This window comes from Glycine max, chromosome 3, assembly GCF_000004515.6.
Source record: "Glycine max cultivar Williams 82 chromosome 3, Glycine_max_v4.0, whole genome shotgun sequence".
Classification (NCBI taxonomy): Eukaryota; Viridiplantae; Streptophyta; class Magnoliopsida; order Fabales; family Fabaceae; genus Glycine; species Glycine max.
Genome location: NC_016090.4, coordinates 19,297,728 through 19,314,824, shown reverse-complemented (window position 1 = coordinate 19,314,824; position 17,097 = coordinate 19,297,728). Strand labels below are relative to the sequence as shown.

The window sequence follows — 17,097 nt, the reverse complement described above, 5'->3', positions numbered from 1 at the left end:
ACAATCATTAGATTAGTGCTAATATGTTCTATTGACACTCTATGTTTCTACACTTCTTCTTTAATGACAAAGTATTTCAATTTCATATGCTTAGAACCTATAGAATACTTGTTGTTTTTAGAAAAGAAGATAGTTGTGGTATTATCACAATAAATTTTCAGCGGCTTGACAATACTGTCAACTACTCCAAGTCCCTAAATAAAATCTCGCAACCAATTAGCCTAAATTGCGGTCTCAAAGCATGCCACAAATTCAGCCTTCATGGTGGATGCAGCAATGAATGACTGCTTTGAACTTTTCCATGAAATCGCTCCTTCGGCTAAAAGATACACATAACCAAATGTAGACTTTCTTATATCTATACAACCAACAAAATCTGAATATGTATATCGAATCACCTCAAGATGACCAGATCTCCTATAAATAAGCATGTGATCCTTTGTCCCTTGCAAGTATCTTAAGACTTTCTTTGCAGCTTTCCAATGATCCAATCCTGGATTACTTTGGTATCTACCAAGCATACAAACTGCAAAGCTAATATCTAGCCTTGTGCATGTTTGAGCATACATCAGACTCCCAACAACAGATGCATTAGGGATATTTTCCATCAGTTTCCGTTCCAAATCATTCTTTGGACATTGCATGAGACTAAATTTGTCTCTTTTCTGTATTGGAACGAGAGATGTTTAACATTTATCCATTCTGAATCTCTCTAAAACTTTACTAATATATGATTTCTGAGACAAGCCTAATAGTCATTGTGATGTATCACAAAATTTTTCTATTCCTATCACATATCCAGCATCACCCATATCTTCCATTTCAAAGTTGTTAGAGAGAAACTTATTAGTCTTAGTTAATAGACCAAGATCATTAGTTGCAAGCAAGATGTCATCAACATACAAAATAAGAAATATAAATTTGCTCCCACTGACCTTCAAATATATACATTGATCAATAGTGTTTTCCTTAAATCCAAAGGACGTAATAGTATCATTGAACTTAAGATACCATTGCCAGGAAGCCTGTTTAAGTTCATATATTGATTTATTAAGTTTGCACACCATGTGGTCCATTCCGTCTTCAATGAACCCCACTGGTTGGTCCATATAAATATCTTTTCTCTAAATTCCCATTCAAAAAGGCAGTTTTAACATCCATTTGATGCAACTCAAGATCATAATGAGCTACTAGTGCCATGATAATCCAGGAAGAATCTTTCTTAGAAATTGGAGAAAATGTTTCCTTATAATCAATGCCATTTTTTTGAGTAAAACCTTTAGCAACAAGTCGAGCCTTGTGTCGTTCAATATTGCCATAAGAGTCATGCTTAGTCTTAAAGACCCATTTACACCCAACTCTCTTGCATCCTTCAGGCAATTCCACAAGATCCCATGCACCATTTTCTGCCATTGATTTAAGCTCATATTTCATAGCATCTAACCATTTTCCAGAATCATCACCATTAATGGCTTTTGAAAATGAAACTGGATCATTATCAATGCTTAAGTCATTTTCTGACTCTTGTAGATAAATCACATAGCAGATCTCCTTTCTCTTTGAGATCTTCTTAATACTATTTCTTGTGATTGTTTTACTATAGGTTCATTGTTAACCTCAGGATCATTAATTTGTTGTTCTTATTGATTGTTTTGAGGTTCAACAATATAAGGAACAATAATTCTTGAAGTAGAAGTACTAGTTAAAGGAACTTGTACTCTAACTTCCTTAATCTCCACATTTTGTGAAGCTTCACTCCCACTAGTATGAACTTGGCATTTCCAGTTTCAAAAATTCTTGTACTATGGGTAGGACAATAATATATACCCTTTTGATTTTACTAGATAACCAATGAAATATCCACTGATTGTTCTTGCATCCAATTTCTTTTCTTGCAGATTATATATTCTAATTTCTGCCTGACCACCCCAAACATGTAGATGTCTCAAACTGGGTTTCCTACCTGTCCACAGTTCAAAAGGTGTCTTTTGAACTGCCTTACTAGGAACCCTGTTCAACAAATACATGGTATTTTTTAAATCATACGTCCATAATGATACAGGTAAATATGAATTACTTAACATGCTCCTAACCATATCCATTAAGGTTCGATTACGCCTTTCTGACACACTATTTTGTTGTGGTGTACCTGATATTGTGTATTGAGCACAAATACCACGCCTTTCAAGGAACTTAGCAAGTGGACCAGGATGTTGTCCACTTTCACTATATCTTCCATAATACTTATCACCTTTATCTGATCTGACAATTTTCACCTTTCTATCTAATTTCCTTTCCACTTCATTTATAAAAATTTCTAAGGCATCCACCGCTTGAGATTTCTCATGCAGCAAATAGCCATACCCATAATGTGAAAAATCATCAATAAAAGTGATACAGTACTTTTCTTTATTGAAAGAATTTACATCAAAAGGTCCACATATATTAGTGTGTATAATTTCAAGAAGTTGAGTGCTTCTTGTGGCCCCTTTCTTTGTGTGTTTTGTTTGTTTGCCTTTAATACAATCCACACATACAGTCAAATCAATAAAATCTAAATTTGGAAAGATTTCATTCTTTACTAATCTTTGCATCCTTTCTTTGGAAATGTGTCCCAAACGTTTATGCCACAAGTAAGCAGAACATTCATTCACTAAACTACGTTTAGTGCCAGCATTATGATGCAAGGTCATAAGAGTTTCAGCATATAAATTATCAAGATTTAATTTATGTAGAAGAAAGCTTCATGATGAATCAAGATTGATTCAAAGAGTTTTGATGATAACAAAGATGATGACAAAAAGCTCAAAAGTCAAGAACACTTCATGATAACAAAGATGATGGTCTCAAGAATCAAAGAATGAGTTCAAGATTGAATCAAGAATACTTCAAGGTTCAAAAGGAAATTTGATTTCAAGAATCAAGTTTCAAGATTCAAGTTCCAAGAATCAAGATCAAGATTCAAGACTCAAGATTCAAGAATCAAGTGAAGACTCAATCAAGATAAGTATTAAAAAGTTTTTTCAAAAACTGAGTAGCACATGAATTTTTCTCAAAACCTTTTACCAAAGAGTTTTTACTCTCTGGTAATCGATTACCAGATTATTGTAATCAATTACCAGTAGCAAAATGGTTTTCAAAAAGCTTTCAACTAAATTTACAACGTTCCAATTGATTTCGAAATGTTGTAATCGATTACAATGATTTGGTAATCGATTATCAGTGTGTTTGAACGTTGAAATTCAAATTTAATTGTGAAGAGTCACATCCTTTCACAAAAAAGCTTTGTGTAATCAATTACACTGATTTGGTAATCGATTACCAGTGATAGTTTCTGAACAAAATTAAAAGATGTAACTCTTCCAATAGTTTTCAAGTTTTTCTAAAAGTTATAACTTTTCTTAATGGTTTTTAAGTTTTTCTAAAGGTTATAACTCTTCTAATGGTTCTCTTGACCAGACATGAAGAGTCTATAAAAGCAAGGCTTTGATTTGCTTTTCAATGTACTTTTCCAATTCATTCTTTAGACAAACAAACTTTTGCCAATTGATTTCTGAGTCTCTTTGAACTTCTTCTTCTTCCTCCTTTTGCCAAAAACTTTCCAAAGTTTTCTGGTTTTCCAAACCTTGAAAACTTGTGCTATTCATCTTTTTCATTCCCTTCTCCCTTTGCCAAAAAGAATTCGCCAAGGACTAACCGCCTGAATTCTTTTGTGTCTCCCTTCTCCCTTGTCAAAGAATTTAAAACGACACAGTCTGAGAATTCTTTTGATTCTTCCCTTTCCCATATATAAAAGATTTCAAAGGACTAACCGCCTGAGAATTCTTTTGTATCCCCATTCACAAAGTTTCAAAGGTTTAACCGCCTGAGAAATTTGTCTTAACACATTGGAGGATACATCCTTTGTGGTACAAGTAGAGGGTACATCTACTTGGGTTGTTGACTGAGAACAAGAGAGGGTACATCTCTTGTGGATCAGTTCTAGTGGAGGGTACATCCACTAGGTTGTTCAAAGAGAACAAGGGAGGGTACATCCCTTATGGATCTTTTCTTGTAAAAGGATTTTTACAAGGTTGAAAAGAAATCTCAAGGACCGCAAGTCGCTTGGGGACTAGATGTAGGCACGGGTTGTTGCCGAACCAGTATAAAAACTCTTGTGTGTTTGTCTCCTTCTTCCCTACTCTTTTAATTTCCGTTGTGCACTTTAATTTCCGCTTTTAATTTTAGTTAAGTTTCTTTTCAGTTCTTCATTTACTTAACAACATAGTAAAAGCCTTAGAAGAGTAAATTTTTAATTAGTAAAGGTTTATGAATAATTAATTCAACCCCCCTTCTTAATTATTCTGAGGCCACTTGATCCAACAATTTATATAAACCATCATAAAGTGTACTAGATTCAATCATACAAGTACGTTTATACAAAGTGAAACAACGATTCCCAAACCTAAAAGAGTATCTAGTAACATCAAGTTTAGACAAAGAAACTAAATTCCTAGAAATAATAGGTACATAAAAAATATCAAATAAGTCTAAATGAAATCTAGTGTCAAGGATTAAACGATAAGTCCCAACAACTTCCACTTGAACTTTCACTCTATTCCTCATGAAGACAAACTTCTCATTCGGGTTTATGGTTCAGATTGTAAGGAATCCCTGCATCATATTAGAAACATGAGTTGTACATCTAAAATCAATCCACCAAGTATTATGGGGAAATTCAGTTAAATTTGATTCAAAACATACATAAGCATTGTGCTCATTTTTCTTTTTGAACCAAGCTTTACGTTTTGGGCAGTTCATCTGGAAATGTCGAGATTTCCCACAGAAATGACATGTTTCATTTTTCTTATGGATCTTAGTAGAGGACTCGACAACCTTTAATGGTCCTTTGTCCTTTCCATGTTTCTTATTAACTTTCTTTCCAACTCCCTGATTATTCTCATAATGAACAGAGTGGTTTCCCTGATTCTTAAGTTTGGCTTCGTCCTGAACTAAAATACTATACAATTCATGCACATTCCATTTGTCTTTCATGGTATTATAGTTCATTTGGAAGGGACCATACTCAGACAATAATGAGTTCAAAATGAATTGCACAAGGAAATTTTCAGCCACCACCATTCCAAGAGACTTAAGTTTTGCTGCAATATTTGTCATCTTAATGACATGTTCATGCATAGTACGAGAACCATCAAACTTCATGGTGGTTAAAGTACTCATTAATGTCCCAGCAAGAGACTTATCAACAGTTTGAGAGTGCTCTTCCACATATTTCATAAATTCTTTTGCACTTTCAGTTTTGGGAAGAACAAACTTAATGTTATTTGCTATGCTCATATGCATAAGTATCTAACAAATTCTATTTGACTTTTCTCAGGTCTTATAATGGGTTTTCTCTTCATTGCTACTAGCATCAGTAATAGTAGCAGTTTTTCCAACTTGAAGAGCCAAATCAAGATCCAACACACCCTTGCTCCTACGTATCCTCTAGTATAATGAGAAAATCAGACATCTGATTAAAGTAAATGAATATTACTATTGGCTTCCTTCTTTAGGTTAAAACGTTAAATCATAATCATTGACTCCCTTAAATATAATATTACAAATCCCAGGATTCACTAAACAATCAAAGGAAACGAATATGACTATAAGTAGTCATGGTGGCAGGTAATTTTATACTATAATATTATATTAATATTGCTGTGATTTTCAACTTTTGGTATATTTAGCCATATATATACTAATTCCTAATTATGATGACCAGGAAACAGTTATTAAAATATTAATAAAACAAAATTGTTATAAACATGAAACAGAACTAAGAATGAAAATATTAATAAAATAAAATCAAAACTAGTAAATAATTGTGCAACTATGAACTTACTCCAAACAATATAATCCCAACAGGGAATGGGCTACGGGAGACAGAGGCTGAATATTCCTAAAACATAAATTTGAATTCCATTATATCTCAAACTTACTTTTAAAATAAAACTTCCTAAAACATAAATTACATCACTTCAAACTCACTTTTAACTAAAGCAATTTTATAAAATCAAGTATGTAAGCGCTCCACCAAACACACTTAAATTTTGCATTTCAAAGTCTAGCAAGGCTAGATGACCAATTTAATCCTTATATATAATCACAAGTTTTTGAATATGAAGAAAATAAAAACTTGAGCATGGTTCAAGAAAAAACAGAAAAATGCTGCATAATGAAGTCAATATATATATGGATGTACCAGAATGTCTGATACTCTGATTTGGTAAATAATATACATATGCCACTTTCTAACCTTGTCAAGTTTTGCATGATGAGAGCAAAAATAATTAAAAATAAATAAGCTATGAAAAAGAATGCAACAAAATATTAAGAAGTATATTAACTCACTTGGGGGTAGAGATCACAGGTGCCCGACTCCTTAATAACTAAAGGTAACATTTCTTCATCGGCAACCTAAGAAGCATAGTACTTACACATCTCACTAAAAATAAAGACAACTTAACACTTCTTGATCACAAACTATACAGCCAAAAAAATGAATAATAGAGCCCATACCTCTACATCTGCTCCTACACTTTTTATATTGACAGTCTGAATTTCATTATCTCTGGATGTCTCAATTAAATTGGGTGTCTGCCTAGCTAGCTAATGCAGCATGCCGACGAGGCATAGAGGGGAAAACCTCTTATTGAAGGAGAAATGTATGAATGAGAAATAGTTTATATTGACAGTCTGAATTTCATTATGCTTAGACCAAAAAATTTTCCCATTGTTGTCCATGCTAGCCACAGGTACTTCTTGACCAAGTTTGACCATAATTTTTCCTCCATCATAGCCAATCACAACCCTGTTTGAATGCACCCGAAAATTTTGATTATGAAAAAACAATTAAAGATAAGAAAATTTCATAATTCAGGCACAATTTGACACATTTTCCCACTCAGATTATTCAACGGCCAAAGAAATTACTTACAAAATTTCTATCCAAAAAAAACTTACCGATGAGAACTCTTCAAGTATCCAATAGCCCAGACTCTTTCAAGACCATAGTTTAATGTGCTCTCAAGCCTGCAAGTACATTGAAAAGGAGAATTAGTATATATCTTCCAAAATATACTTCCAACTACATTTAGTATCAGCTTAAAAACTGCAAACAAAAATAAAATAGAGAGGAAGAAATAAATAAAGCCCGTCAATTTGAATATTATTAGCGCTATCTTGATTTTAAATCAAAATCTATACATTACAGTCACCAAAATAAATCTCTCCAATCTTTTATGCACCAATGCAAACAACAAATAAATAAGGTAAAGAAGTGATGATGATGATGGGAGAAGAAAATTTTCCAATATTCCAATTTCCAATACGAGTGATGATGATGGGAGAAGAAAAGGTAGAGGCATATGCCAAATAGAATAAGCATAATGTTAAACCTCAAAACTCAGTAATTTGTGTACTTCACATTACCCATAAGCTATAGGGTAACACCCCATGCATCGAATTTGGCTTCATCGTAAGCCGCAACTGCAACACCGAGCGTGATGGAAACCATGTTCGCCGTGGTCTCGTGCTTAAAAGAATCTTTTTTAAACATGACACCAATTGAAGGTATTCGTCACAGGCATAAGTGCCTTGAGCATCTGAATGAACGAAATAGAGAGGTATATATACGCGGAATTGGAAAACCAGAGGGAAAGTGAATAGAATGCATCGATTGGAATAATGGATTTGAGGTCGAGATCCTGAGACATCGAAACCGCTTCCATGAGCTTCAAGATGCAAATGAGAATGTACGCCAGGGAGGAACAGAACACCATGTGGATCATGGTGAGAGAGATTGGGTAGGGCCAGCTATACATCTTGCGATACTTGTTGTACTCGATGACCGTGAAGCTGAGGAAGATCCATATCGCCACGTAAGTGTAGGAGAGGACGATTTTCTTCGTGATGCCGTCAGAGACCGCCATTGTTGTTTGTCAGAACACCCCCAACCCCAACACTAACCCTAACCCTAACAGTGGTGTGTGATGGCTATTGCTTCGTTTCGTTTACCAAGAGCGTGGAAGAGGGAGAGATCGGGCATAATTTAAGGTGATTAGCATTCAATGTACTTGGATTGGAAACATTTTTTACAAACCTAAAGAGTGAGAGGGGAGTAAAGAGAGAGGGGAAGTCTAAGAGTCACAGGGCAAAAGAGTAGTGGAGAGAGAAATGAAATTTTAAAAATAATGAAAAATATTCTAAAATGGTTTTTACAAAACCGTCCTTGAATGATAGTCTTCTAAGGGGGTTTTATAAAACCGTTTTAGAATGAGAGTCTTCTAAGGCATTTTTTCTACGACTGTCATAAAACTTTTGTATTTATTTATGAAAGTGTCACCGTGTTTGTTTCAATATCGGTTATCCATCAATCAACGTAAAATCAGTGTTGTAAAAAACTATTTTTATAGTAGTGGACCTACAAAGTTCTTTAATAAGAATGTTTATTTTTTTTTTAAGATTCATTTTAAATGCTAACAAAAAGTCGTTAAGGCGTTGGACCTTGAAATGACATTTTAATTTTTGGAAAAAAGCAAAGAGAACTGTTAAGGCGTTGGACTTTGAAACGATCTCAAGTGATATTTGATGAAAAGAAGTTTTGTTGTGAATTGATTTTTTTTTTCATTTGGTTTTGTTTATTACTTTCCAGTCTCACTAAAAAAGGCCTAATTTCACGACACTAGTGACCGATTAGAACTAAGCCTTACAAATAAAATGAAATTACCAACGATAAGTGGAGAAGATAAATGCACACATAATATCACAAAGGACCTATAAGGGTACATAGATTACATCAAAATCTCAAGAAAAACTAACCGACTCTTGCATAGGGTACAAGGCTAACAAGAGAAATGAGGTGTTAAACGATCCTCGATTTGATTTGGCAGTGCCTTCACTTTTCTTTTTCTTCTTCTTTTTCTCCTTTCTACATTTTTCTTCTCTTTTTTAGTTTTTCAGACCTCCTCAACCTCTCCCCTTGCATGGCTATTTGATGCAATCCTACCCCCAAGGGCATTGGATAGAAGACTCCAAGAAGATGGGGCCAGAGATGCAAGAGAAGGCCCTAAGGTTCTCAAGAGCCTTAGGGTAGATTTTGGGCCCATGGGCTAAGTATGAGCCCACTTATCTTTGTACATATTAGATTAAAATTTCATTATTTTTTGTCCTTGTATTTAGGGCTCCATAATGTAGGTAGGGTACCCGAGAAATGTTGGATTTTTCAGTCCTTGTATTTTAGGGCACCTAGACTAGTTTTTGTATTAGGAGTAGTTTTGTAATTTCACATGCATTAAGTGAATATTTTATGTGTGTGTTGAGAAATAAATTTAATTGAATTGGGAGAAGCCCAATCCAATTAAATTTTAGAGGGGGAGGTGAGCATTTGCTTGCTACACCCCATTGCCCCATCATATAGTCACACTTTGTGCATGTCCTTCATGCTTTACATGCCTCATGACACCTAAGCACACTTAGTGGAGAATCTTGGACTTGATCTTGGATTAGTGGGCTGAACCATAGCTAAAATTCACTAATCATAATTAGTGAAATTTTGGATCCAAAATTTGGCTCCACAAATTCAATTTCAAATTCAAGTGAAATTTGAATAGAAATTCAAATTTCCCTCCAATTTTGTGTGACACTTAGGCTATAAATAGAGGTCATGTGTGTGCATTTTTTCAACTTTGATCATTTGAAAATTAAACTTCAGATTTCAAAGCTCTTTTAGAGCACAAAATTTCGTGCTCTTCTCTTCCTCTCCCTTCATTCATCTCCTTCTTCCTCCAAGCTCTTATCCATGGCCTCTTACGGTGGTGAGCTTCTTCTAGACTCATCTTCTCCTTGAAGTGACATCTCCTCTCTCTCTTCCTTCTCCATTCCACTGCCATTCATCTTCCAAGAAGCAAAGGAATCCATTGATGAAGAAGATCCTAGGCCTACAAGCTCCAATGGAGCTTACATCACTATTTATAGAAAAAGCTATTTGGTGCAGGGGAAGCTTGCCCATGTGAGCTTCTTGCTAAGGCTTGAAGTCATCAGCTCGCCTAGGCAAGTAGCTTGCTTAGGGCTTAAGCTTTTTCTTGGCCCAGGCGAGCTAGATGCTAGCCTGGGCAAGTTTAGGGTAAAAAAACTATAGAAAATGACCATTTTGCAATGATTAAAACATCATATCCGAATGATAAAAGTATTATACCCGGATGAATGCTCATTGGACAGAGTGTTGAACGCTACATTAAAATAAAGCATATTTTCTATAATATGATACTAACTGTTGTAAATTTCTTTAACATAATGTTCCTATTCACTTGTCAAAACTCATTAGAATATCAATAATTTATACTTGTTATACATCAAAATCCAACGTGGATGAGATGTGTGGTTGTCTTGACCTAATAGACTTTTCCTTTAAAGAGATCGTATCAAACCAATCCATATATAGTATAACTAACCTCACATTACTACCAGAGTAGTCAATGTAGGAACATATTGTTATAACTAACCTTAATATTTATGCAATGCTTCTTTCTTAAAATCTTATGCAAAGTTTATATTATAGTCCATGTTCTCCAAGTAAAAGTATTAAGGCTCATTCTAAGTCAAATTCTTAAGAATGTACTCCAATGTTCAAAGGTACCTAAGATTTACTACAATGAACCTTAAGTAGGTTCACACTTTTATTAAGTTTTTATTCATTGTTTGTAACAATGAACCTTAATTATCACTATAATTAAATTATAGTTTCTACAAATGAACTCATGCACTGAGTCTATTTGTCCCACCTCAAGGATCCCATAATCCTTAATCACACCAAACAACACCACATCAATATACAAGCACACACCTAATCAAGGTTTCCATCACACAATTTGCCTGAGGAACACAATTCCTCCTAGTCTCCAATTCGATCAATAAAAATTCAATAGTAGCAATTAAAAGAACTCCATTCACAATAATCAATAAATCATGCTAAAGAATAATGGTCTCCCCTTAGTAAATGTAAATTAACATAAGATTAAAAACTATTTATGTTATTTCAAAACCCCTTATAAACAAAGAAATCCAATTCATAATCCATTTGGAAGCCAAACTCCAAACATGATAGACAATGGTGCTAAAGTGTTAGTTATACTCTATGCTTAAGTGCCACTCCACTTGTGCTTAAGCACAATGCCTGATAACACTGGTGCTTAATAAAAAAAGCCACACTTAAGCGCAAATAAAATGCCGCTTAAGCATGGGCGATTGCAGGACCATGAAAAAATGCATTTTTCATCTATAATGGCTTCCAAATCGAAACCCAATCATACAAAACACATTCCCATAACATGAAACACCCAAAATGACCTAAATTTTTTAATTTAAACAAGTTTGTATGAATCCAAGACAAAATAGATATAAAATGTTGATTTATGGAGAGCTAACTTCCTATGCTTCTATAGTACATCTAAATGGAAGCTACTCCATAAAAAAGCAAGAAGATGAAGAGATAACTCCTCCATACCTCAGCTTGATGCACAAAAATGGTGGAGAATGTGTGGTATTAAGCGTTAAGACTAAAGAACTAAGGAAACCAAGCAATAACTCTTCTCATATCTTCTCCACAAGTTCAACCAGACCCAAAAACAAAAATGACTCAGCTTGGGCTTCAGATAAGGTGAAATTGGAGTGTTAAACAAGTCTAGGATAGGCCAATGTTCAAGGGATACAAGCACCCATTGATTCCTAAGCTCCTTCATCTCATAATTGTCACTTCGATTGAAAGAAAATATGATGGGAAGGGAGAGAGAGGAAGAGATAGAGAGAGAGAGGTGCAGACTATGCAGCTCTAGGCCATGTGTGGGTAGTTTTCCTTTTGAAATTCTTACTAAAGATGGCTAAGATAGGATTAGGAAAAAGGGAAACTTTTCTCTTACCAAAAGAAGTGTAAATCTCTACCTAATTATCCTAGACAATGGTGCTAACATCTATATGAAGAGTAAACACAATCAATAATGTACAAAGTAAATCGACACAGTGTGTGAATTTACACTATCTAAACTTGCAAAGTGTAATTTTACGTGGTGTAAAAATCATGTTCTAAAGAGATTCTAATTTCTACTAAACTTATCACATAAAATAGCAACATGTAACAAAAAATTTAATTAAATGCCTGAATTAAATCTTTATTCTAATTAATTTTTAATATCAATTATATTTCTACAAGTCACATAACACATAACTTTTTATAATATGAGCTGTAATTTATAGGGTGTTATGCCTTTCTACACCAGTTTTGCCTAAAACTGAGGCAAAATGTGTGTCAAAATGTGTGAATCTATTTTGTACATCAATTTTGTAAATAACTAGTGGCGAAAGAACTATGCGTCATCTATTTTTTTCCTCAAAAGTTGTTGTTTAGGTACTTTCTACATCAATTCTTACAAAAATATATCATACATTCCTACAACATAAAGGATATCATTAGACTTTTCTTGCCAAAGATTCTAAGCATCTTGAGCTACATAGAATTCTGCAAACATAGCAGTAGCAAAACACATATTACATTACTTAGTCATATACAAATAAAAATAAAATAATAATAGATCAACATACGTTAGTACGTTAATGGTCTTCATTTGGTGATCCCTTGCTTCCATTTGTTAAGATTACCCCATCTATTATTAGTTTACTAAAAAGCACCCTTGGATCATAGAAAACATCAAATTGTAGTGTGCTAGAAATGAAAAACGGAAAAAGAAGTGTGCAACTCATATTAGACTAATGCCAATTGGCAAGAAATGACCAACGTACCTTTTTAATGAGTTCTCCAATTAAATGAATGGTCATCGCTCGTGGAATATGGTCTTTGGGAGCATGTTAAGCTAATTCTGTAATATTGGCCTGAAGTTTAACATTATCACAAATCTCTTAGTATCTTACACTAAACTAAATAAGCAATTGTATAGACACAGACTATATAGAACAACATGAAAAAAAGTGAACAAATATATTTTGATCATTGAACTGGAGAGCATAACTCTTGAAATCTAAAAATAAAAATTGATGCACTTAATTAAAGGATAATTATTCTATTTGAATCAAAATGCTTTGATGGACAATCAAACAAGTAAATAAATCAAGTAACATAAAACAAACATTGGTTTTATCGTAAAGACGTCATAACATTGGTTTTTGAAAAAACCGATGTTAACAAACTCATTTTGTTTACAATTATGCCACTGCCCTTTTGTTAGTATCAGTTTTACCAAAAATCGATGTTAAAGTGCCAATACTAAATGTCTTTTTTCTAGTAGTAAGGACCATGGTTTTAGTCATTCCTTAAGCATTTTTTTAAGTTAAGCTCTTATTTTTTAAGAAAATATCACTAGTAAAAAAGCACATTCTACATTAGCTGTTTGCCACATTGTACGTCGGTAATCAACCGTTGTCGTAGGCCATAGAATATTCGCATTTACAATGACGGTTCGCAAAAAATCGTCTCAGAAAAGCTAAAATTCTAAAAAAAACCTTCTAAAATGTTTTTAATGCAGACATTCTAAGACATGTTATCAAAGAATCGTCTTAGAATTTTTTTAACAAAAAAATCAAAAATAAGTTGAGCATCCTAAAATGGTTTTTGCGAAAACTGTCTTAGAATGCACATATTCAAAGAACCATCTTAGAATATATTTTAACAAAAAAAAAATTAAAAATAAATTGAGCATTTTAGGACTTTTTGTGAAAACCGTCTTAAAATGTTGACATTCTAAGACGATTTTTTAAAGAACTGTCTTACAATGTTTTTTTAAAAAAATTAAAAACTTTTAAAATAATGAATTTTACATAGGAATACCATGAGTTAAGTACCAAAGAGAAACCAAAAAATAAAAATCTTATTCTTTTCCATAAAGATCAACATTAAGAACAATAATCGGAATAATTAATTAATATATGACACTAAAATTTCAAAAATGTATAGCATAATAATTATTTAGAATATATTAAAAAATGTATTTGCAAATAGTAAGTAAAAAGTCTAGCATTCAGTTATCATAGTTTAGCTAGATGGATTATAAATGAAACAAATTAAACAATCCAAACCAATTAATTTTTATATGATAAGTCCTACTAAAGAGCACATTCTCCACTAAACAATAAAAAATTGCAATATGCCTTGCATCCTAATTACTTATCTTTCTTATTTAACCTCTTAACCCTTTGATTCTCCATTTTAAATTTTCTTCTTAATATGGTATACTAACATAATAACATTCATGAGATTAGGCAAACTTTTAAGCCAAGTTGCGAACCAATGAATCTACAAAAACCTCATTTTTAGCTAAAAATATGGCTTAAATATAGTGATACTTCCACGTTTATAGAGATAACTTGGGCAAAAGGAACCAAACACTCAAACTTTTTGTTGTCACAAATAATATAGTATATATTACTACAAGTCCATGACTGAACTTTGAAAAACACAGGATATCAAAAGAATTTAGTCTTATGGTTGGCATTGTTCATGTAAATGTCACAGAAACTAGCATTGAGTAGTAACACTGATGCAGTTCACAAAAACAGTAGAAATTACCTACTCCTAGAACTCCACCCTTAACACAACTTTGGCATGTTGTTCTAGGTGGTGGAGTTGGAAAGAGGCATCCATAGCAAGAACCACCATTGTAATTGTAGACAGTAAGCTGCAACATAAGTTTCCATAGTTAATCCTAAAATTATTTGATATAATCAAGTACACAGGAGTACTTGTCGCTCCATGAAGCATTAGTTAACTTAAATGCTAGAAAAACAAATATTTAGACATATACATGCGCTTCCAATCCCAATGCAGCACTGTTGGAATTTTAGGGGATCCCTATAAAATACCAATAACCACCAAGAACACATTACGTTAGATTATCAAGAAGATTTTTAGGAATACCTAGATCCATAATGGTTGATCAACAAATGCAGTGGAATCTGAATCCGTAGGTAACTGGTGGCTTCATGGTTCTTCCTCAACCAAAACCTCTTTATTCCTTAATAGGACCTTCGTAACTCTTTAGATGGGGAGAAGAGAAACTATATGTGACGGCTCAGTATATTGGGGACCATAGTCTTCTTATAGTGTGTTAACCCAATAGGATTCCCATTATCCCCTAATGGGCCAACACTAACATCTGCTCATTTAAGTCCATATCATTTGATTTAGTTGTCAAACAGGCTCACTTAATTTGATCACATAAAATAAAACTCACTAATGATAAATAATTAATATAATTGTCTTATAATATTAGCCCACATTAATTATTGAAATAGAAAATTCCAACAATCTCCCACTTGGGTTACATATTGTAACAATTTTATCAAAAATCCTTAAACGTGCATCTGTATGCTATTTACCTTTAGACTTCCACCTTAATATCCTGGTGTTAGTCGGATAATACGACTAACTTTTGTGTAAGAAACTTGTGTAAATTGTATACAATTCCTTCCATTTATGGTCATTTTGTAGTGTTGTAAGTACTTTGTTGTTAAATATAGGTAATAAGTACTAAGTATCCCCATTTTGTGTATTTAATGATAATTCCTTTTCAATTTCAAGCTAATTAGGCAAGTTTGGTGGAAGTGCTAATTTTGAGCCGCTCACTAAGCCAATTCTCTGGCTTAGCGAGCCATCCGCTAAGCGCAGTAGTTCATGGCTAAGCACGTAGAAGATCTTGGAAGCAGATGAGTTGTCCAAGATGCGCTCAGCGAGAATCAATTCGCTAAGCGCACCGCTTGAACCTCCAGGCTGAGCGAGCATGACTGGCGCTAAGCCAGAAGTCACTTACACATGCTAAGCGAGCCAATCTCTTGCTAAGCGTGCGCCTCCCAACAAAATTGCCTATTTAAAGCTGAATCCTGAAATTAAGTGGGTTGTTGAGTTTTTTGGAGTTTTGGCTGTGGAGAGACCAGGAGAGAACTGAGCTTGAAGAGGAAGTTATCTTGCAGAGCATTGGATGAGATTTTGAGTGATTGTGAGGTTTCTAGAGGTGGAGGAGACATCCCCACCACCTGTAATTCTTCAATCTTTCACTTTCTCTTCTCTTTGTTGTAAAAGAAGCCTTCCTGCTATGGAGAGCTAAATCCTCAATTGGTTCTTCCTATGGGGTACTTGATGTAAATACTTTTATATCTATATGATGATGTTTTATGTGTTCTCTGTGCTATGAGTACTTCATTTTAGTATGCTTTTGCCTTGATCACATAGATGCATGTTTAGTTAGGGTCACTCAACATTGGGAAATTGTTTTGTCGCAACCTACCCTTCGGCGGGAGGGCGACGCGTGACTCGCGGGATGCGTCTTCCAAGAAAGAAATACGCACGGAGTCGCCACCAACGTTTATTTGAGGAAAACGTCGGAAAAACCAGAAAAGACGTGGTCTACGAACTTTAGGTGAAAGGTTCAAGAGTTGTATTTACACACGGGAAAGGTATTAGCACCCCACACGTCCGTCGCAAGAGACGACAGCCTCTAATCAAATGTGCAAATATGACTTCAGTTTTATGTTATTTTCCCTTTTTTACGTTCTTTATGTCTTTTATATTTTTTATCTTTTTGTGGTCGACGAGGGTGTTTCCCTTGCTCCTACGTATTCCTCAATTGTGATAAGGAAATCAGACCTACGTAGTTCTATGAGAACTAAGCGTTGGTTAAGTTATTTTTTATCCTTTTTTTGCAAGATATGTTTTTATTGAATGAAAGGTCATTTAAGGCATTGGACCATTAAACAATCTTTCGATTCTTTTTGAAAAGAGAGAGAACATTAAGGCATTGGACCATTAATGATCTCTTTATTTTTGAAAGAGGTAATAAAGCTACATGTTGATTTTAGGCCTTTTAGAAATCTACATTTAACCAATAAAAGCGGAAAAGACCATTTCAAGGTGTTGGACCTTAAAAATGGCTTTTTTAGGTGATGACAAAAGCTTGACTTATGAATTGATTTTAGCCTTAGTTTCACTTTGGTTATTAGTCAATTCGATTAAGAAAGAAAGATCCTAAAGAAAAAACGTCTGATTGATTTTTTTTT

General features: G+C 33.9%; 2 protein-coding genes across 2 annotated transcripts; both read right to left on the bottom strand.

Moving 5' to 3' along the window:
• Nucleotides 1–221: 221 nt before the first annotated feature.
• Nucleotides 222–608, bottom strand: LOC121174563 (secreted RxLR effector protein 161-like). The gene has a single exon (XM_041013920.1). The coding sequence runs from the start codon at nucleotides 606–608 to the stop codon at nucleotides 222–224; it is 387 nt and encodes a 128-aa protein (XP_040869854.1).
• Nucleotides 609–5,373: 4,765 nt separating this feature from the next.
• On the bottom strand, nucleotides 5,374–7,973 carry LOC121174562 (uncharacterized). Its single transcript, XM_041013919.1, has 6 exons — nucleotides 7,678–7,973; nucleotides 7,006–7,074; nucleotides 6,736–6,853; nucleotides 6,394–6,459; nucleotides 5,885–5,941; nucleotides 5,374–5,487 (listed from the first exon to the last, which is right to left on the bottom strand). Exons 1-6 carry the CDS (start codon nucleotides 7,971–7,973, stop codon nucleotides 5,374–5,376), a joined length of 720 nt encoding a protein of 239 aa, XP_040869853.1.
• Nucleotides 7,974–17,097: the final 9,124 nt, after the last annotated feature.